Raw genomic sequence first — 24,063 nt, 5'->3', positions numbered from 1 at the left:
CCAAAATCCACAGCTAGGCACTTTGCAAAACACAGCTCTGTTTTCTTTGGGAAAATGTGATGTGACCATGTTTTGCTGTGGGTCATTTCCTGCCATGGGCGCTAGGCCTACCCACACAAGTGAGGTATCATTTTTATTGGGAGACTTGGGGGGGGTACTGGGTGGAAGGAAATTTGTGGCTCCTCTCAGATTCCAGAACTTTCTGTCACCGAAATGTGAGGAAAAAATTGTTTTTTTAGCCCTATTTTGAGGTTTGCAAAGGATTCTGGGTAACAGAACCTGGTGGGAGCCCCACAAGTCACCCCATCCTGGATTCCAATAGGTGTATAGTTTTCAAAATTGCACAGGTTTGGTAGGTTTCCCTAGGTGCCGGCTGAGCTAGAGATCAAAATCCACAACTAGGCACTTTTCAAAAAAACACATCAGTTTTCAATGTAAAAATGTGATGTGTCCATGTTGTGTTTCCTGTCGCAGGCATTAGGCCTACCCACGCAAGTGAGATATCATTTTTATTGTGAGACTTGGGGGAACACAGAATAGCGGAACAAGTCTTATTACCCCTTGTCCTTCTCTACATTTTTTCCTTCCAAATGTAAGGCAGTGTGTAAAAAAGACTTCTATTTGAGAAATGCCCTGTAATTCACATACTAGTATGGGAACCCCGGAATTCAGAGATGTGCAAATAACCACTGCTTCTCAACACCTTATCTTGTGCCCATTTTGGAAATACAATGGTTTTCTTGATACCTATTTTACACTCTTGCAACCGCCGTGGAAAGGCGAGGGGAAAGTGAAGTTGTGAGCAGCACGGCAGTGCTGCCATGGATATCACTGGGGCTGACCATGATTTTGACAACTTCCACCACCCCGTCGGGTTCAATGATTCTGGTGGTGGCAGCGGTCCCTTGGGGTCCAACCGCTAGGATCGTAATTTGGCGTTCGGACCACCAGGAGTGCGGCAGTCCGACCGGCACCACGAATTTGGTGGTCTGAAGACGCCAAACTCGTAACCAGGCCCTGGAAGCACAAGGTAAACAAAGATTGGAGATTGAGGGAGTATAGGCTTGAAGTGCAAATTAATATTGTTTGTGTATGCCCTTTCATCTTGGAAATTTGTAGAATGTGGTTATGCCTGTTGGTTATCAAGCTTGGAGCTTGTTCATGTGTCAATGCAATTAACATAATAATAAAAAGACAATCCCCAGTTGCAGATGTATTAAATTCATGAGGCAAGCTGAAACTATTGCCCATATGTATACTTTGATGCAAATCAGCACTTGGCCAGATTTGCGTCAAAGTTTACCGCCGGCTAACGCCATTCCACTGCGGCAGCCGGGTACCTTATTTATTGAATGACGTTAGCCGGCATTGCGGCCTGGTTAGCGTCAAAATAAATGACGGTAACCGGGCAGCGGAAGCGAAGGGAAGACTGGGGGCTGTGTGCCAAAGAATGGTGCAAGTCAGTTTAAAGTAAAAAGTATTGGTTCTAACCTGACTTGCGCCATTTTTTGACACACACAACCCCCATGGAAATGACTCCTGTCTTTGGCAAGGCAGGAGTCCTGCCCCCCCTGCCCAATGGCCATGCCCAGGGAAGTACTGTCCCCTGGGCGTGGCTATTGGGCACATGGAGGGGGGCCCCAAGTCAGGCCACCCTATGCTATATATATATATATATATATATATATATATATACACACACTTACCTGCACTCACCATGGATGGGTCCCCCCATCCATGGGTGTCCTCCAGGGGTGGGCGAGGGTGGCAGGGGGTGTCCCTGGGTGCAGGGAAGGGCACCTGTGGACTGCTTCCATGGTCTCCCACCATGGAAATGAGCCCACAGGTCCCTTAACACCTGCCCTAACCCAGGCGTTAAAAAACGGCACAAATCCGGCTGGGCACCATGTTTTAAGGCCCGCCTCCGCCTGTGAGTCATATTGACGCCGGAGGATAAATAAGGCGCACATTCCTTAAGAGTCATTTTTTGCACGGGAACGCCTACCTTGCATGTCATTAGCGTAAGGTAGGTTTTCACGTACAAAAAATGACAAACTCCATAACTTTGGCGCTATATGGAGTTAAGTTTGCGCCGAATTTGCGTCAAAAAGAATGACGCAAATCCGGCACAAACAGAGTATAAATATGGGCCTATGTTTTTGCTAAGAATGATTTAATAAGCGGTATTGTGATTTATGGATCTTGGTGAGCTTTTAGCACAGAGCACACTTGTGAGGACTCTTGCAAACTGTAAAGCTACATCATTATTCATTGACCTTTGCAGTGCAGAAAAACAAGGAGTGTACCTTCTCGTACTTGGAGATGATCTCAGCTCTTTCTTGTGCTATTAAAGCTTCTATATCCTTCCTCATGTCAAAAACTGGAAAAGAAATGAACAGTTAAGCAAATCTCTAGAAAACAAGGAGAAAATATCTGATTAATTTTGGTCAAGAATGCAATTCAAATTTTTATCATTTAAATATGAATACATTTCGTCAATAAAAACAAAGGTTTTGCATAGTAGATTTTCTAAAAAAAAATAATAATATTATAATTAAAATATTTCCATTAGCAGTTTTATAACAAACAAAGAATCAAATGCTTGGGTTGCCTGACTGCAAGAATTGCGAATGGTGTTAAAACATAGATCGCTATTAAATTGTATTCACTAATTCTACCAACTTAGGGGCTGATTTGTAGTTTGGTGGAGAGGGTACTCGGTTGCAATGGTGGCAGCATACCCTTTCCACCAAACTCGGCATAAACCTGCCTGGTTTATAGGTGCGCAGACCTTAAGCATGTCGACGATGAATCCTACTCTGGCTCCATCGCTAACATACTCCTATGAGAGCCAGACAGAGTATGCGACATCAGAGGTTAGCCATGCAACCCCCTGTCCAATTTAGAGTGGGCAAACGGTGGCAGTGAGGGTCAGCAAAAAAAGCCATCTAAGGGTCAGCCTGGTAGTAAATTACTTCATCACCCTGACGGGCATTACTCTGTCTGCCCAAATCTAAAGCAAACTCTAAGTCATAAAATTCTTTATAACATTCTTAATAAAAGGTCATTGCAAATTTGCATCTAAATCTGACTATGTATGTGTGGCTAGAGGTCAGCTGAACTGAAATGCTAATAACTGTTAATCACACTGTACGCTAACTGGCCAACATGACAGCAGCTTTCTGCTGCTGGACCTCATAACGTAGAATAGACACTAGACACCATCAATCGAAGCTTCCCAACGCTATTGTCACTGTGTAATATGAAAAAAAAAGACCCGTTTAGATGCCATGTTTTTAACAAGACATATGGAATCTCAATTCTGAGGAGTTTAGGTTCCTCTCTGGGAATGCTTGTACAATCTCAAGACCACAATCAACATTCCTTCTTCAGACTTACAGCTGTTGTAGTGGTAGTAGTAGCAGTAGTATTAGTTGTACTGAAAATCTCTCTTTAGTTTTAATGCTCCAGGAGAAGAACTATTATTCAGCTCTAAGATACCCTAGGAGGTGAAGGTGTTCTTTAAAAAAAGTATGTTAAGCTATGGTATGTTATCAGATCCAAAATTGTATTTGAAGACCACTGCAAGCAAAAACTAGCTGCAGGATTGTCTATACACTATGACCCTCATTACGAGTCAGGTGGAGCGTTATATACATGTGAGAACACAGAAACTATGCAGAATTCCACCTGGTAAAACAGGGTCCACACAGTTAGGGCCTAATTAGGAGTTGGATGGACGGTTTGAACCATTTGCCAAACTTCAGACGGGGAGGTTGCTGCCACACTGGCTACCTCCCCACCGGACCCATTGAGAGGTTTCCTGCTGGGCTGGTGGGCGGTAACTAAGGTTTCCGCCCGCCAGCCTAGCAGTAACAGGTGGCAGCACTGGCTCGAAATCGAGCCGACAGCAATGCTGCCATCGCAGGGTGCACATCTGCGTTTGAGCTATGCCACCATCCTATAACCACTTATTTTACTGCTTTGGACAGAAAGCTGCAAAGCAATTTTCGTGGTGGTTTGAGTATTACAGTATCATGCCTCTGGAGTTTCTATGTCATAAAGTAGTTACTTTTTTCAGTTTTTAGATTTTGCACCCAAAGAAATCCTGTCAATATATTTATATACTTCACCATAGCCACAAGCTACAACATTGAAAGCGTGATGTTTAATTGAGAGAAAGGTGGGATGAGCGGGGAAAAATAAGACTGCTGCCATTTTAGACCATGTGGAACATGCAATATTTCAGGAGGATGAAGGAACCCGTCAGGGGCAAAAAGTCTGATTAATTCAGGTTTTCTAGAGGGACTTGGAGGTTGGCTTGTCAAGTTTACAGCAATCATGACTTCTGTGGTCTGGAAACCTCTGGTTCAGAAGGTTTTCTTTTATTCATTACAAATATTGTAGTTGGGTAGAGGAGCAGGGGAGGCAGGTGGCATTCACATTTAATACGTGGGTTATTTCAACCGCTCTTATTTGCCTGATATTGATAGAACCTGATATTGTTGTCTACAGTTATAGGTATGACTTACATGTATTAACCTGCCAATAGACAATAATAGAAGAAATACACTGGAGGTGCGTGAGGCAGTATCAGTCAGTGTAGCTTCAGGCGGAGCCGTACCATTGGCTCTTAAAACGCAACAGCCATTGACTCCATTGGCCATTTCCCTGGGAGCTGGAGCCAATGGATGCTGGTTTTTGAAGGTCGACCCCCACTGGCTCAGTCTCCAGCTTCACAAGCTTTATGGCAGCAGTCAGCGCAGCCAAGTAATAATTATACTTTCGAATGGGCACTAAAGTTCACTCGAGGTTTGCCATGATGACCTATCCAGGGCCGTACAGGGAACCCAAAGCAGCCCTGGCAAGTTTGTCCCACCAGCGCGCGTGCGTGCGTGTGTGTGTGTGTGTGGTGGGTGGGGGGGCAGGGGAGGCGCAATAGCAGCAAAACTGCCCCCTAGTAACAAAACCGGCCTCCACAGCTGGAAAAAAACAAACAAACAAAAAAAAAAAACACAGCCCCCACTTTTCCATCCTCCCGGGAAAACGCCTGATGCCCACTTAGGCCATTCCGGCCCTGGATCTAACGCTCTGTGGATAGTGTTTGGGGCAGAAGGAAGGTAAAGTTTGAGCATGGAATGGGTGAAAAGTGAAATTCTAAATCAGGACTGTGTCCATGCTTGCGGGATGGGGTTGCTGTGGATCCGAGTAAGGAGGTTTAAAAACAATCTATTTTTCTTGGAACTGGACAGGATTACGAATTGGGCAGTTTATTACATGAAGGATATATGCAAAGGGTTCAGCAATCTACTCCTGCGTTGACGTGTAAGGTAGGGAAAGTGTGTCAGCACATTCTGCACTGGTGCACTTTGACCCTTTCATTTTAATTAGTATGGATTTAATGGTTTTCCGATCACACGCACTCGGTTTCCGTGTACCTCGATTCCCTGATGTCCCGTTCTCCCATCAGATAGAACTTCCCCTGTACACAGAGGCGCGTGCCCAGCCCAGATGTAATTAGCCGCTGGCCTTTGATTACCATATTCAATTAGAGCACAGATAAATACAGAGCAGAGAGCACTAGCCAGGCAGTATATGGTGACAGCAACAATTAAAAAAACTGCTCCTGGGGGGATAGTGGCCCACTTACATATAGTGCATTAAGAGAGCGTTTAAAGCCCACGTAGCCCTAGTCACTTTAAAGATTTACACTTAAAAACTACATTAAATTCCCAATGTAAGAGAAAGCAAAGCACTATTTGCACTAAAATACATGTAACAGGGATTATTGTTTTAATAAAATCTGTTGCCAATTTTTTTTTTTATGTTAGCTGTAATGGAGCTGTACAGTTAAAGGTACCAAAGCCTTTGGCCCGGATAGGTGCACAGATGGAATGCTGCATAGATGGCGGGAGATTCCGCCAAGAACTGGAACAACAGTCCTCAGTCTCCTTCCTCATCCTGGCCCTGGCCTTCTTCACTCTCGCACTTTCGGGAACTTTATACATACTTGTGATAACGGAAATGGGCTTCATTCCTAAAGCTAGTCGTTTTATGCTCGTTTCCCACTGTGAGCAACAGAAAACGATTCATTTAAAATTCCCCTTGCCGCCTTACCCCTTTTGTCGCAGAGCATTAGGAAATTGATGGCAAGGTGCGAGTTTACAAGACAAGGCCAGGTATTGGTAAGGGCATTAGATCTGGCTTCTATTTTGAGTTCTCACTACAATATGTTTTAAAAAGCCTCCTGACATAAAACAAAAATGACTGCTTCATGTATACAATGCTTCTATGAAATAAGTAATCGAATATGTAATTATTCGGGTACATTTGGGATGTAAAATAGTCCCTCATGCATTGTAATGATAAAACCTCAGAGACGACTGGGTGCAGAGACAAGGGGCAAGAACATTCCCATTCCCCACCCAGGGGAATGTTGGTGTTGAAATAAAACGACAGCAGATGCCAGACAGGCCCTTCAATGCCTCATAAAAACACAGGAGAAGCACAATGGATATACATGTATAACAGGCGAAAGAATGGGTTACCCAGCACTAGGTAGGATTTAGTGGGCGTTGTCGCGAAAGAATATACTAGTGTTGACTGACAAGATGCTTGGATTGAACAAAGGGAAAAACTGAGATGGACAGACCTAAAAGTACATAAAATTTTGTAGAAAATTACATTGTGTACATAGGCGAGCAGAGAGACACAAACGTGTACATATACAGTCAAGAAAATAAATACTAAGTAAGATATACAGACACACATACACGTGTTAATAGGAAGATATATACATTGACACTGACATACATAACAAATGCACAAATAAACTGGAAACATCAATGTTGTTCCATGTGTTGCCGCAGTCTATTAGATTTTTACTTCAATTGATACCATTGATCCTCAAGGTTGTTTAAAGTTCAAGTAGAAATCCAAAATAGATCAACAAATCCAAGTTCTTTATAACGACTACACAGCCAACACGTGTTTTGTCATTTGACTGAATTTAGTCGCATCTCTTATTTTGAAATTCTCAAGATATTCCAATATACTGTCTAAATAAAATTACTAATCGGTAACTCTTCAACTGTCACCATTAGTCTAAAGCGGTTGTCTCCAATCTGCTCATTTATTCATCTCCCGGGATTGTTCTCAAACTCTCTACAAGAATGAAACGTCAATCATATAAATATGAGCGTTCAGCGACAAGAGGAAGGACACCGGTATATTGACCGACGTTTCATTCTTGTAGAGAGTTTGAGAACAATCCCGGGAGATGAATAAATGAGCAGATTGGAGATGACAGATTTAGACTAATGGTGACAGTTGAAGAGTTAACAATTAGTAATTTTATTTAGACAGTATATTGTAATATCTTGAGAATTTCAAAATAAGAGATGCGACTAAATTCCAGCCCGGAGGAAGTCAAATGACGAAACACGTGTTGGCTGTGTAGTCATTGTAAAGAACTTGGATTTGTTGATCTATTTTGGATTTCTACTTGAACTTTAAACAACCTTGGGGATCAATGGTATCAATTGAAGTAAAAATCTAATGGACTGAAGCAACACATGGAACAACCTTGATGTTTCCAGTTTATTCATGAGGAGATGGACTGATGATATTGGACTTTAATTTAGTTTAGTTGGTGAAAGGAGTTTTTTTGAATGTGGTAATGGACATTAATTAGATATTTAAAATATAAGATTCACAGTTTACTGGACATGCTCATTGTGTATATTTTTGTATTTTCATTATTTAAATAGGTGAGTGGTTATGCATATGTAAAGGGGTACAATACACTAACATACAAGTGTTTTTTATTGCAGGCAACTTACTCTAGGGCGACGGGTGCCTCATCGTGTATATAGGTAGGCTGATTGATTTCAGTCAGCATTTGGGGTTAGGGTGTGTTCCCCATAGTAGCGCACCGTTGCATATAACTTGGATAATTTTTAATTACGCTGAGAAATGTCCTTGGTGCACCATATCTCCTCTTTAATACACCTGTCTATTTTACGATACATAGACAAATGCATTCATACACAGAGAAACAAGGACATACATTGAGAGGCAGACATATTTAGAGACAGATAAACCGAACAGACATAAATACAAACTGACATGCATACTGAGATGAATACACAGCATAATATACACACATCTAAACAAAAATAGACAAATACATAAGATCCATGCATATATAGACATCGAGACCAATTAATTGACAGAAGCAAAACAGACACATAAAAGATATATAAACCAGGTGGAAGAAATGGTATAGATTTCACAAATGCATGTATATATTTCAATAGGTGTGTTGTGGTGCAGACCTGACAACCTTAGGGTGGTCTACCCCCACGCCCAACTTCTTGCCTACCTCCTCCAGTTTTCGCTTTTGCTGGTATTAGGACTTTGTGCACTTCAGCACTGCAACCAGTGCTAAAGTGATTGTGCTCCCTCCCCTCACCATGGTAGTATTGGCTTATCCCCAATTGCCATTTTTAATTTGCTTATAAGTCCTTAGTAAATTGCACTACGTGCGCCCAGGGCCTGTAAATTAAATACTACTTGTGTGCCTGCAGCACTGATTGTGCCACCCACTTATGTAGCACAGGTGGCAGTGTTCAAAAGCGTGGGGGGCACTGCCCTACGATGAACCGGGAAGAAGAAAAAGAAAGTCAAGCAGTTTAAAGGGCTATTAGATGTTTAAATAAGTAAACTGGCTTAGATTGATTTTTTGTTGAGGTATTAGTTCTATGACTGGGGAGCCCTGTGTTGAACGAGGAAAGTCGTTGCTTTGCAGGCATAAAATCAGGGCAGTGACATCACAGGGATGTGTGTGATGAGGTTCACAAGTGCTGAATAAGTTTAAATTTGGGTGTTTAGTCTTTGGCCCAAGCGGGAGTCAGCAGAACTGCAGTCAAGGGACATGCCGGGCGAGGAGCAGGCTGGTGAGGACCAGGAAGGACTGGGTGGTAACCACTTAGGAGTGGGCTCCATCTCCTCCTTTTTCACCCAGTGCTGGTTTGCTGTTTAATGATAAGGGGCAGTCTGGAGGAGAAGTCCTGCATCGCGAAAGTCTTTACCTTCAATTTCATATTTTCAGAAATGTTGACAAGCACTTTGAAACTGAGGAAGAGATCTTCAGCCAGTGTGTGCAGCTATAACTTCACTTTACAACCGAGATTAACACACAGTGGAAACACAGTCATGCTTTACTATTTTATTTATTTAAGGAACATGTAAGTGCAACTATTTAAGTTTAGGATGGCCTGTTCCTATTTCATTGGCGGTCAAATGTCTGAAAGGATCATCACAGTATGTAAACATATCGTGAATTACAACATGTGGAAGAGGCCATCCAGCCCTTTCAGCAGTGGTCTAGTGCCCCCATGAGACGTTATTAACCTATCACCTGGAAGCTCCTCAGAACTGTTCCTATTTCTATTGTGGCTATCAAAATACAAATACGATGAAGACAAGGAATGTGTAGCTCTGGTACCTGTGTACATACACAGAGGATAATATGTGCATGAAATTAGCACTGTAAATTTACCTTTTCAGCAGCTGCAATATCAATAATGAAGTAATATTGTCAAAGTATGTTTTTTGCTTCACTTGCTCCTTCGTTGTACCCCTGTAACATGAACGCCCCTCCACTTTCAAATTTCACTAGCCACTACTGTTAAGTAGCCATTTAACCTTGTCTCAGGCCTCCCACTGCAGAGATGTGTGTGCAGTATTACACTGCCATGTCAACCTGGCAAACCAACCCTTTTTATACAAATAGGTCACTCAAAAGGTAGGCCCTGGACATACCAGAAGACAGGGAGCAATGTATTTAAAAGGTAGGACATGTTTTACATGTCCTGGTATTGAAAACTCCCAAAGGCATTTTTCACTACAGCAAGGCCTAGCTCTCTCATAGGATAGCATTGGGATTACCTTATTACATCTTATAAGTGTAACTCACAATCCGGAAGAGATAAACTGAGTTCACAAATTAAAATCGCAGCCTATGTCGATGTTGGATTTTAAATCGCAACTCTGAAAATGTCCCTTTTAGAACATTGCCATTTTTTTTACTTTAGCTATTTGGTGCCTGCTGCAAGTCTCTGGTCACATGTCTGTTGTGGTGACATTTGGCATTTGTGTATTCCCTCTAAACAGCCACACACAATGGGAGCTTAAGTGTAACTTGATGGGCCATTCTGGGTTGATGGGAATGAGGAGCTGGTCATGGCCTCACTTACATCTGTATAGGCTGTGTTCTGGCCCAACATATAGAGCTGCATAACCCCCTGTAGTGAGTCCGAAGCCAGGGGATGAAGGGGAGAACATCTGTGCACTTCAAAGGCCTGTCTTTGAAGTCTTCCCAACTTTAAGGGCCCAACTGGATTGACACCTCCACTTAAAAACACTTCTGGACCGGTGAATATTCTGCCAGGATGTAGGACTGATGTACTGTCACTCTGCTGAACAGCTGCTTTGCTGGACTCCTGTCCTACTGTGCTGCTCTGCTGCTTGCTGTTCCCCTGCCTGAGTGAGAAGGACCGGACCGGCATCACTTGAACCCAGAGTGAATAACAAGGGTTAGCTGGCTGGCTTCCTGATACAAAGTCTCAGGGACATAAGACTTCCAACTGCCCTTCTTCTGCGCCTGGCAAGTGGTGTCACCCTAGTCCTCAACCCTTGGAAGCGGGCATCAGGTGCTTTCTAAGCACAACCGACGCAGCCCGGCTGAGCGGCGCATCCCCAAGCAGAAATGACATAGCCTCAGCTCAGAGGCGCATCTTCGAGCAGAACAGATGTATGGCAACTGTAGCGTGTATTGGACCCATTGCAACATACTCACACAGCTACAGCAACCCACATCTCGGTTTGACGCATGAAGCTCTGCATTGCAGCTCCACAGCTCATCGGAACGGACGCATCGCCTCGACTGCGCAATGCATCCTCAACAGCCTGCTCATTGCAAGCCCTGTTGACAGGATCCTCAACATCGACACAACAGGACCTCGCACCACAACTTTGCCACATCTCAACGCATTGGCTGCATGATGCATCTTCGATGTGGATCCATGCAATGTTCTGCAACCAAGATTCAAGGTACTTTGGTTTAGTGGAACTAACTGTAGCCGGTCGGCCTGAATTACCGACTTAGTGCCAGTCCAGGGTGATCAGATATCCTCAATAGCACTTCTTGGCGCTATTTTTACTTAAAACTTTGAAATTCATTATCTCCAGTTCTACATATTGGATTTTTGTCATTTAGGTCTTCCATTATTTCATAAATGCACATCTATTTTTCTAACCTAGTGTGGAATCTTTTTGTGTTGGGTTTTCACTGTTTTACTGTTTGGCGTGTTGCACAAATACTTTACACATTGACTCTAAGTTATGCCTGACTGCTCTGTGCCAAGCTACCAGATGGTGAGTAAAGGTTAATTTAGGGTTTGCCTGCCACTTGCTCTGGCTAGGATTTTGGATGCTGCTTGACTAAGGTTTACACCCCAGTCAACCAACAACCCAATTTCTAACAGGTGGCTTGTTGTGGGTATGTTGTAGGCTTGCATGGGTGTAATGTATGTAACATTTGTAGGCATGGTTTATGTACACGTGGTGTGTGATTAGTGCACATCCCTGCATTCATTGCCAGTTCCACAGTTCGTCAGAAGAGCACCAATCTCAGATCTTGTTAGGAGCTATCTGTCTCTGTTTCTCATCGTTTTCTGTCTAACCTTCTTCTCTACTTCCTGAACTCGTGGCCCTTCATTGTCCAGAACCCATTCTTACTCTACCTCCAAAGCTTGAAGCTCTGTAAAAAAACAGTATTGTCATTCGTACAGGCCAGGAGCATCACACACATTCGCTTCAACTGCAATTGCAAACATCCGTGGGTTCTGGCAGCCTCCCATACTATCCAGAGGGAGTAGAACATTTTTTATGTCTTGGTTCCCATGTGGGAGTGCATAGCTGTGAGCTTCTAACCTCCTTCCTCAACTATCTAAAATGTGAGCATTGCGTTATTGCTCCAACTCCACTGTCACTGGCTCAGACTGCACGTGTCTTTCTATCCAACCATGTGAATACCACCAAACATCATGCCTGACTATCATCTATTCATCTATTTTTATTACTGACGGTTGGGTTACAAAGTGCTACAAACGCATTCACAATTACAAAATTATTGATACTGTAACATATCCAGTTTGGAGTCAATGTCTGTAATATGAAATTCATTCAGTTCTTCCTAAACATCCAATAAGATACTATCATTTCATTGTATAACTTTTTGCAAATATGGTTATCTTCCTGTCCATTCATCCATCCATCAAGTAGCCCATCCATGCAGCACCTAACAAACCATCAAACATCCTTCCATTCATACATCCAAATATTCACCCAGGCATCTGTACTCACCTAGATGTCCATTCAATCAGTTATGTTATCTCTACTTAGTATAGCGTGACGAATCATACCCAAGGTATAGCTCGGTGCTGGACTGGTCTGCCTCTCTGCATACTTGTGTCCCGGGCTCTCTGCTTTAGCTGCACCTCTGTGCAGAAATTAACTTAAAGCCAGAGCAGACAGCGTACAAAACTGAAAAGTAACCAAACACACATAGATGGAAACCAGCCCACTCAACGCCATTGTGTCTTTACATTTCAAGCAACAGTCATCTCAGGGGTTGGAAATATACTGTGCTGTCAAGCTAACGCTGCATCGGCCCTGATATTATTGGCACATGCAGAATGATGTGCTGTTGTTTTTTGTCGGTGCCAGCACTGTGTTTATTAAAGCCTGTGGTGCCAGAGCAACCGGGTGGTGGTGGTGAGAGGAAATGGGAGATATTGCACCTCAGAAGCATTTCATGAACACTGCACCATCACAAACCGCAATGAAGTCTATGGGACAACTACAATTACTGTCCAATAAAATGATGTACTCTTGGCAACGAACATGGGGACTTCTTGCAGCTCCTTTTCTGATGAGGTGATGTTGAGCGGAAAAAACGGTGATGTGGAGAGGGAATGGTGTACACCCAGATTGAACCACTGGCATAGAAATGGAAATGAATGTAGAGAATAAAAAGGAATATCCATGATAAGTACTATACAGTAAAGTGAAAATACGTGGAAGTGTGGATATTGAAAAAGCTTTCAATTGGTCATGAGAAAGACTCCCCAAAAAGCCCATATCTATAAGGTGAAAAAAGAAAAAAAATATATATAAGGAAAACCTACCAATGCAAAATAAATTCCAATTGTCAAACGTGTCGAAGAACTATATTCTAATGCACCAAGGCGTCCTATTGGTGCAATTCTTGAAACCATTAGGTAGGAGTCAGGTAAATTTAAATGAAAACAGACACGTCCATAATAAGCCTATAGGACAAATAAACCGGTTTTTCAGCGGTTTTCTCTTTTTATTCTTTTTTTGTCTGGGTTAGCACTACACATATAACTGCATATATTAGTCCGAAATTATAGAAAAAAATAATCCTTTTGCTTTTTCCTGGTCTTTCTTTATGTATACACCTTACAGCCTTGAAAAAGTCATGTTGATGAAACATGATGTACAATGGATACTACCCTATGGAATACTTTTGGATGAACAATAAACGTGACTATACATCAGTTTCGAACTGGAATCTACATTGACACATACGGAAGCAAATTGGATGTACCTGGTGTGCCCTGATATATACTTTCCAGCATCCTATGTTATTCATATGATGCTATTTGCATTCTTTGTGGCTGGATGCTCACCAGTTGGACACCCATCGAGTTACTTTTAGTAACATATTGACTACGTTATCTTGATTACAATACTTATATGTATAGGAGGTGCGAACATTGTACACAGCCACTTTCCTTTTTTGCTTAGGGTTGTGGTTGGTTCAGGCATCAGGCATACACGTTGTGTCCTCATGTGGCCCAGAAGGTTAAGCACTAATTGGCTCCCTACTTCTTCATCCCCCTATATCTTTCTGAATACTTTGGGACATTCCCTATCCCTGTAGATCCGTTTTTCCATTAACATACAATTATCCATGCCTTTTATCTAGTCCCGAATATGATGTTTGTCCACACTTCCCCATTTCTGGGCTGTATTCCTCTTGGCTATTGCAAAGCCAACGTTGGTCAGTGTCCAAACATAGTATGTTGCATTAGTGGCTCCCCATATGGTCAAGAGGTGTAGGTGTGCACTAATCTCTAGAGAAATATCATTAACATCAGTTCATTGTCAGAACACCTTTTTCCTCCCTCCCTCACCCCCCCCCCCCCCCCCAATACTCCTGAATCTTAGGACAGTGTCATAATGTGTGAAAGAATGTGAAAACCTGTTCACGGCAATTGACACCTGTATCATCAGGTGCTCTGCCCCATCGATGTAAGAGTTTTGCTATAATATAACCTGTGTTATATTGTCAGATGTATGCATCTAAAGCTGCCCTTTATAGCTGTTTTCCTAGTGAATTGGAGTGCATCAGCCCACGTCTCATCAAGTAAGTCACCAATGTCTTTTCCCATCTCGTATTTACTCCCTGGATCATCAGGTGCTCTGCCCCATCGATGTAAGAGTTTTGCTATAATATAACCTGTGTTATATTGTCAGATGTATGCATCTAAAGCTGCCCTTTATAGCTGTTTTCCTAGTGAATTGGAGTGCATCAGCCCACGTCTCATCAAGTAAGTCACCAATGTCTTTTCCCATCTCGTATTTACTCCCTGTGGGTTGTATGCGCACCATGAGAGTAGAGTGCATGTGTAAGACACCACTCTCTGGCAGTTTCCTGTCTTCCCTAATGGACAGTCTTCCAACGTATCTTCCGCCTTAGCTATCTGGGTCTGTAGTGCATGTTTAAGCTGTACAGATGTGAATCTTTGCAAGGGGTTCATCTCATATTCTATCTTCAGATGTGCCAATGGTACTATGCCATTCGCATCCCATATATTTCCCAGGGATGATGGCCCAATATGATCTCATTTTTTAAATCCCACCTGAATCAATGTACTTTTCAGGCATGTGCCTTCCCCATTTGGAGTTTTAGGTGTTAGTCTCTTTCCTCAGTCCATTTTCTCATGTAGCGTATGCCACGTTTGTATTTCTGAGGCTGTGTCTGGAGGAAATTCGGTTCCCCAACTTCCCACCTTACAATGCATGTAGATATCCTCCCTTCATCACCTGTATATCCATTTTCTATGGAGGATCATCCAGTGGGGCATTCACTCAGTCATTTATAATGCAAAGCTGAAATGCTTTATACTATATGTGGACATTCGGGAGCGTGATGGTTCTCTCATATGTAGATCTCTGCAATGTTCTTAATTCTATTCATACTGTGCCACCCTCCCAGATCAGTATCCTCACTATTTGGTCAGGTTTTTCAAAGAATGCTTGTAGACATTTATACAGACTATTCTGAGGTATTTATGTAAGTTGGGAAAGGGCAACCATTTCATACATGGAAGCTTCCCATCAAAAAAACTGGGAGGGGACGCAAAATTTCGACATCATTCTCCAGCCCACAGAGCAGGAGGAAATCCTATCATCCCAGCCGTCCTCCCAGACCCATCCTCAAACCTGTGTCCACTCTAATCCAGTTAGCTAAAGGCTGTATTACCAGAGCGAGCAACATCCAGGAGAGAGGACATCCCGGTCTCGTACTCAGCCCAACCTGGAATTCTCTAGAAGGTGCACACTTTACTTTGACTACTGGATCACCCTAAAGCAATCAGATCTATTTTAATAATTCTATCTAAAATAGAAAACAGAAAGGGCCATTAAACTGAATCAAAGGCTTTGTTGGCATCTAGAGATTAAACACCCATCGGGTCCTGGATAGTTGACACTCGGGCTAGTTTCTTATACAGTTTAAGATTGAGTTACATAGACCTCTGGGGCATGAAGCCAGTCTAGTCCGGATGGATCAACTTAGTTATGATGCCCTGGAGCCAGCTTACCAACACATTTGGCTGTATTTTAATAGCCGTGTTCATCAGCCAGATTGGATGATAGGAGTCCTATTTGTTTTGTGGTTTGCCCCCTTCCTTATTGTAGCATTACTTTGTGGCAGTTCAGAGGTCTACTGGCAATGATCCCGTATGGAAGGCCTACATATACATGTCTTGCAACAGCTTTATTACCAGTTGCACCATTTAATAAAAAATAAACTTAAAATAAAAAAAACTAAAACAAAAAAAAACTGTCAGAATCCCATTTGTTCCAGGCGCTTTCCCGGAATGTATTTGGGCCAATATGATGACTATTTTCTCTTCAGTGAGTTCCGTTTCCAATTCCAGTTGGGGTTCTTTGGTCAGAACTATCGTCGGACAGTCTCATAGAAATTGCAATAGATCAGTGTGGTGCAAGTCAAGTCGGGAGCGGTAGAAATGTGCAAAATGAGCAGCAAATTTCTCTGCTATCTCCCAGTCTCCCACCACACCTGGAAGTCATTCATTTGGAGTTCCCTGACATGTCTATGTCCCTGTTCCCGGTCATTAATCAGAGTTAGGAGTTTCCCTACCTTGCCCCTGGTTTCGTATAACTGCATTTGCTGTGTAATATACGCTGTTTTAATTTCATTGGTTGCCAGCATGGCATATTGCTCCCTCGCTGCCAATATCCTGTAAAGTCCTGATCTTCCCTTCTGTGGGATGGGTGGTGTACTCTTTTCTCTAGTCCTGGAAGTTCCCCATCCATGTCTATAAATTGCCGCTCTCGCTCCCTCCTATCCTCCACCTCACCAGATATAATCACGCCACATAATGTGGCCTAATATACTTCCTAGAATAGTCCTGCATTGTTCACTGTATCTATGTTGTCCGAGAAACACATCTCCGGGAGTGTTATGTGCCAGGTGTCCATTCTCCAGTCCCCCCTCGTCCTCGTCTTGAATGTGGTTAGGGTGTTCAGAAATGGAGATTGATCTAAAAGATCTCTCCCTCTATACTCAGTACCACAGTTGTCTGCAGTGTAAACACATCACAGATACGTGAGTAGGAGTTGTGTACGCCTGAACAGTACAAGAAACATGCGTCCTCTGTATGTATATTTCTCTAAAGGTCCACTAGTCCCGCGGCAATAGCAAATTTGGACAGGCTATCAGCTTGGGTCACTATTGTGCATTTAGTACTTGATCTATCCAGGTGCAATTGCAGGTCAGTTTTAAATTAACCACTCACCATTGTTAGGGCCTGTGATGGGTCAGTATGCACTTTGTGAGTTTTAGCAATGGATCATCGTGTACTCCTGGAGTGACACAAACATTGAACAGTAATATTATTCCCCCCCTCTTTCAATTTGCCCAGTACCGCTAAAAACCATCCCACTGGGTCTGCCCACATGTTGAAAGGATGTCAAGTCGCCAATTTCTTCACTAAGATCACTACCTCTCTAAATCTTGTGGTGGATTCGGAGTGACCCAACATTGAGTATTTGCCCGGCCTAGAAAAGGGCTATTTTCACTCCAACACAATGTATTTTCTACAGGAATACCAGATATGCCTTGTACTAGGATAAGGCTTTGAAGATCAGTTCCCTTTTGATTTTATCCCCAACCAGTTAACATTCCATTTTGCCAGTGTGAGTGTTCATGTCACCCCGCTGTGTCCCATTTATTCATCTCACCCCCAGCAGGGATCAGTGCAGAATAAAGTGTGCAAGTATGGTTGTTGTGGCTAGCTAAATTTAAAATGCAAACAAACATTCCCCCAACTCTCCCTACCCCACAATGACATGTGGTGGCCTTAGAACTGCCAGTCTCCCCCAACGCTTGGCAGGTCAGTCACCCTAACAATAACATCTAACAATACAGACTCTCTACGTGCCACAAAAATAGCGGAGTTGCACACGGACTGTAGATGTAGGAAAAGAAGGAAGATCTGGAAAGGGAAAGGAAGGGGAAGAAAAAGGAGTGATAAACGCAAACAATATATAGAAGACAGAAGATGAGAACTGAGCAAAAATAAACCAAAAAAGCAACAAGTCACATCCATTTTGCCACAGCCCAAATTACCATCTCAGCGGTCTGGCATCTCCCTCGTATCGCCTAAGTTGGAGTGTATGTGATGGCACTAGCATCTCCCTACTGAATACCCACAGTTCCTGTTCACTTCATCAGCTGAGGGGAGCATGTCACCTCCCCATCTCTTGCCCCTGGCCTTCATGTCAATTTGTGATTCGTCTCAATTCTCATTTCTAGATCCTCTACAGTGTCCCATGTGCTGCATATTCACTGAACTCCCATTTGAGTGATCTCGTCTCCTCAGGTCATGGGACTTAGATCTCCTCTATCTTCATTCCAGTTTAGGAGTGCAGGTGGTTGTCGTTCTCTCTTGACTCAGGCCCCAGCGGCCCGCCCTGCTGCCCCAACCTTGAACCCCTTGAGGATCCAATCATTCCCAGCCCATTTCCATGCTATCTTCAGCGTCTTGAAGAAGTGTGTTTTCTCTTGGAATATTACTTTAGGTTTTAATTGTTAAATCAATCTGTATTCAATGTTCAGTGCTCTCAGTTTCAATTAACATCTTCAAAGGTTTTCCTCTGCGGAGTTCAACTATTTGGTGTAGGTAGCCCTGCCTCCACCATTAGAGCAGTGGCTCTGTCCAAAGGGGTGGCCTGTGTGGAACTGGAAGATGTATGGAAGAATTGGCAACCAGGAAACAACATTTCTTATTACTCTGTAACTCACTGTTGCTTTTCATATCTGGATTAAACCGTCATCCCTGCTATAGTCTTTAACAGCACCTAAAAGTGAATGGCTCCCCCCGAGGGAGCTCTCCAATCACTACCCACTGGAGTTATTCATCTGCTCCCAGATATGGGCTGGCTAGCAAACAGGTGCAGAATCTAGGATCATTCATGTGATACTAGACATGGAGGGGAGGGTGACTTATGACTCCTTAGTCATCACAGCTCAACTTGCTGAGTATTATTATAGATATCAGTCGCCTCTCCAATTAGAAACACAACACCCCATTGTGGAAGATCTGCTAATACGGTCACTATAACCGCAGAATGAGGGGGAACTGAAGCAGCCAATCACACTAGAACAAATTCAACAGACCACAGTGAAAACAACCTTAGGCACATTTTATTCTTTCTTTTATTGTAGTTATGCTAATCGCTACAGTTGCACCTTGACCCAATTGGCTGATTGATGAAATCATGGTTGCCACATGTTACATGTTAATTGGGTAAAGATGTTAGCATCCTTCAGAGCAGAGTACCCAGGGATGGTTAGGCTGTTGCATTTTATCTGTTATTTTACTCGTTTGTGATAATACTTACTATGTAATTTTGTTTTTTTTATTATTGTAGTGTAATATTTATATAGCGCTTACTACCCCTGATGAGGCGTCAAAGCACTTTTCGGCGAGTAGCATGCTACTCCGGAACCCAAAAGAAATTAGTGGTGAATTAGTATAGTGAAATAGGAGTACAGTTTTAGTATTATTCTGAGTTAGTTTGAGCCACGGATATGTGAGTTTGTTAGTTGGATTGACTGAAGTAATGGAGGGGTGGAGGAGGGACAAATCCAGAAGTGTTAATTTGGAGTTTATAGTAATAGGATTTAGGCTTGGGGTGAGTAAAGGGGGATGGAGGAGTGAAGGGTCTGTGGAAAGGTTAGGGATATCATAGTAACAGGAGGGGTTATGGATGAGTTAAAGGTGAGGTAAATGAGGGAGAATTTAGTAGAGTTGTTTGGGAGATCATGGAAGTAAACGGATGTTTGGGTGAGTTAGATGTGGAAGAGGACGGAAGAGCTTAGGCAGGGTTATTTAGGAGATGAAAGTAGTAGAATGGATTTGGGATGAGTCATAGTGGGAATGGAGGATAGATTGATAGAGACATGGCATATGGTGATGGGTAGACAAAGAAAAGCTTACAAGAGAGTAAGAATATAATATTTTTTATTTATAAATACCCACATTTTGATCATTAATTTTATTTAATTTATTCTTTATTATTAATATATATATTTGTAGATTTATTTATAATTTAAATTGTATTTATAGATTTTATTTGTATTTAATTTTCTCTAGTACACTAGGACTAGAGAACTAATAGACATGTAAGTACATAGTAAGGGAATATATGTTCAAGGAACATAATAATGGGTATAATATGAGAAGAAAAGTAGTATTGTATAAACACAGACTTTCAAGATTTGTAATATTTGAAGTTAAAGTGTACTTTCCCAACAAGTATCTATCTTTACTCAATTTGTGAATAGCCAAATACTAAATAAACATTTGATCATTGTGATATAAAATGAGAGCAGGGATTCGTAAGTATCTAATATAACAACTTATTTAGGAGTTATGCAATGACCTATGAACATGTTAAGCATGGAATAATATATAACACACACAAATACACACACATGTACATACATATTGAAACCATGAGTAAATATACATTAAACAGGTTTAAAGAGTATGTGTGTAGTTTAATGTTATGACACAGCAGCGATACATATTTTCTAAACAAAAACTATGTATAACTAGAATACACAATCAGATAAAAAATATTTAATAAACACAGGCATATGCAGTCCATAGCTGTTTGAATATGGTGGTTATGAAGGAAAGAGCCAACTCTTGTGTAGTCTTCTGAAGACAAGATAGTTATCTGTCGATCTTCTAGTTAGGGGTAATGAATTCCATAGTTTGGCTGCTTGAACGGAGCAGACTGTACCACCTATAGTCTTTTTCTTGTATGGTGGTGTTCTAAGGCGGGGTGCCAATCTTGAGCGGAGGTTTCTTTGTTGAATGTATTTGGTTATTTTGTTTCTGATAAAAAGTGGTCCTGTTCCATGTATAGCTTTGTGGGTGATACAAAGCAGCTTGAAGGTGCATCTTCTGGCAACGGGTAACCAGTGTAGTGCTCTCAAGGCAGGGGACATGTGGGCTTGTGGCTTTACATGTAATAGTAGCCTGGCTGCGGAGTTCTGAATACGTTATAGTTTTTTCATATTGGATAGAGATGATCCATGGTAGAGGCCACTGGCATAATCCAGTTTGGATAGTACAAGCAAGATAGTAGCCTGCATCTTATGCAGAAATCCGAGGTGGGGGAAGAGGCGTCGTAGCGTCTTCAAGGTGATGAGGCTTGTTCGTGCTAATTTGTCCACTTGGGCATTCATTGTTAACTTGGAGTCCATGGTGATTCCGAGGTTTTTAACTTCCTTGGATAATTGAGGAGGTGGTCCGAGATAGTCAGGCCAGGTGCACAGTGGGTCATATTTTTTCCAGTCACCACATGAGTATTTCTGTTTTGGAGGCATTTAGGGCCAGATGTAGCAAGTCGGCAATTTGCGACTTGCAAATTGCGAGTCCTCGCAATGGGGTCGCAATGACCCGCAAATTGCGGCCCCACTGCGAGTATAGGCACTCGCTAACATGGAGGCCTGCTGTCGTCAGCAGACCTCCATGTTCGTGACCTGCTTTTCAATAAAGCAGTTTTTTTTTTTTTTGAAGTGTAGCCCGTTTTCCTAACAGGAAAACGAGCTGCACTTCAAAAAACCGAAACCTTTAGTTTCGGTTTTTTTTCAGGGCAGGGAGTGGTCCCTTGGACCACTCCCTGCCCTGAAAAAATAATTTGGGGTCCAGTCACAAACTGGAAGGGGTCCCATGGGGACCCCTTCCAATTTGCGAGTGGGTTACCATCCACTTGAAGTGGATGGTAACTGCGACTCCATTTGCGACCGCGTACGCGGTCGCAAATGGAATTGCATCCCACTGCGAGTCGCAAATAGGAAGGGAACACCCCTTCCTATTTGCGAGTCTGAAATGCATTTTGCGAGTCGGAGCCGACTCGCAAAATGCATTTCTGAATGGCAAAGTGGCTTTTGCGCCTCGCAAACGGCGAAACACTTTGCTACATCTGGCCCTTAGAGATGGCTCCGAGTCATCCACTGATCAACGACCCTGAGGCAACTGAAAATTTGTGAGTTTTCAATGTTTCTGGGCATTCTAATTTAAGTAGTATTTGTGTGTCATCTGCATAGTTGTAGCATGTGAGATGAAAATCATTGATCAGTTATGGTAATGATAGAATACCTATTTGGTCTAAGATACGTGGGCAGTACTATCTGCCCTCTGAAGAAGCGTATCTTGGAGCACATAAGGGCAGTACAAAATTATAACAACTATGCCATGACAAAGCATGTAAAAAAATCATTTAGAATCAAATTGGCTACATATGAATTATTATGGCATTGCAACAATAAAAAAACATGAACGTGGAGGGGACAGAGTCCAGAAATTGAGACGGTTAGAATCCAGATATATCATTAGACTAAAAACTAAGATTCCATTTGGATTGAATGGCGATGAGGAATTGTATTGTCACTTGTAAATATAAATAATACATAGGATATAATAAGTAATATTCTCTTATTAAAAATAAATAGTATCATTAGTTGTGAAGAGGGTGGTTACTAACCATAAGATTGGAGAAATCTATCTGTTGTACTTCGATGGGGTACTAGACCCACAAGTGAAAATCAAAAAACAAGAAATCAAAAATTAGAAATTACATTAAAAATGAAAAAAAATAGAAAATTGAAATATGAAAGAATTAAAATTGTCTGATGAGAGCAACAGTAATTTAAATGGCATGTAAAAACACAACCAATGATACAAGGTATTTGAATAGTACTGATGTGGACATATATCTATTGTCAATAGATGGAGTGACATACAGAAATAAATAGCAGTTGTGACTAGAACAAGCAAAAGGGTGGACTTATCTATCTTTTAATTTTACTTTACCTTTTTAGTATTATGTATATAATTTTGATGTAGTTGCACGCGAGGATTGGTTATAAGTGGAAAAATAATTATTTCCTTTATATTCACCAGGTTAATGCTATTAACTACATATCCCAGAATGCCACATAAAGGCATGTTGCGATAAACAGTATATATAGCCTTAATTTGATTGGTTTGTTACTGTGATCAAGACCTTGTAGGTTGAAACGCGTTGGTGTTTGTTGAAGGGATCATTTGGCACATTAAAAAGAGGAATTGACAATCCTGTGAGTGCCGCATCGTTGACCTAGTGTCAAAATTGTGTGGTGATTGATGCAGGGATGTGGTGATTGATGCACTGGTGCCTGGACGGAGAGAGCGTGCCTCATATGGGCCTTTTGAAAGATTATATATATATATATATATATATATACACACACACACATATATATATATACACACACACACACACACACACATATAGCACACTAAAATATGAAAAATTACTTCTGCATGTTGTTGTGCATTCCTGTACTGTTTAAATGTTGATAGCAATAACTACAAGTGTCCTTGTACTTGTTAGAACTAAGAAAAGAGCAAAAAGATTTCTCTAAAAGCAAAAATGTGTCTGTGTTAGTAGACTTGACTAATGTTATGAGATGATACACAAAATTAAAAATGAACTAGCACCACACTGTTATGAGAGACAAAAGATACATATTGAGATCAGCATACGTGCGCCTGAGAAACTAGCGTAGGAGCATCAGTTTGTTTCAAGGGAAAAGTGAACAGGATCCTTTGCATGTTCGAGAATTTTGAGCTGGTACAGACAACTGGAACATTGCGGTAAAAATACTTAATTGTGGGTGGTGGGCAGACCGTGCTTCGACTCTAATCGCTACTTAGCAGCAGAAGGGAAAGGAAGGGGTGGGGAAAAGGGTCTCTGGAGTACCATACATTATATATACCACTTGCTGTAGTCAAGGTTGATTTTAGCACTGGTGGCACCTAGTGCAACAATCTTTTTTGCCCCCTCCACACGACCTCCTCCTCAGATTCCCTCACTACCACACCCAGCAAAAGTGCCCTTCATCTCTCCATAGACTCCACCCCCCCTCTAATACATTTAAATCGCTTTAAAGCGCTGGTAAAGGCTGGCTTTACTAATCTACTCAGCTATCCACATAAAATACAGATGTCTTCTTTGAAGCAGGCATATGCGCTACTTTATGGCTAGGGCTATTCAAAACTGCCACTAGCCAAAACTCTGATCTCTCTCCACAGCAGGAAC

The 24,063-nt window shown here is 42.0% G+C and overlaps 1 protein-coding gene across 3 annotated transcripts in view; it reads right to left on the bottom strand.

Moving 5' to 3' along the window:
* Positions 1-24,063, bottom strand: part of LOC138284364 (uncharacterized) — a 228,662-nt gene that overhangs the window by 95,142 nt on the left and 109,457 nt on the right. For all 3 annotated transcript variants that reach the window (XM_069223057.1, XM_069223058.1, XM_069223059.1), the window contains one exon: positions 2,307-2,380. In XM_069223057.1, the coding sequence (XP_069079158.1) occupies positions 2,307-2,372 (66 nt within the window). In that variant the 5' untranslated portion in view covers positions 2,373-2,380. The remainder of the gene's footprint in view (positions 1-2,306; positions 2,381-24,063) is intronic.

Source organism: Pleurodeles waltl, chromosome 3_1, assembly GCF_031143425.1.
Source record: "Pleurodeles waltl isolate 20211129_DDA chromosome 3_1, aPleWal1.hap1.20221129, whole genome shotgun sequence".
Classification (NCBI taxonomy): Eukaryota; Metazoa; Chordata; class Amphibia; order Caudata; family Salamandridae; genus Pleurodeles; species Pleurodeles waltl.
This window is presented reverse-complemented; position numbering and strand designations above follow the sequence as displayed.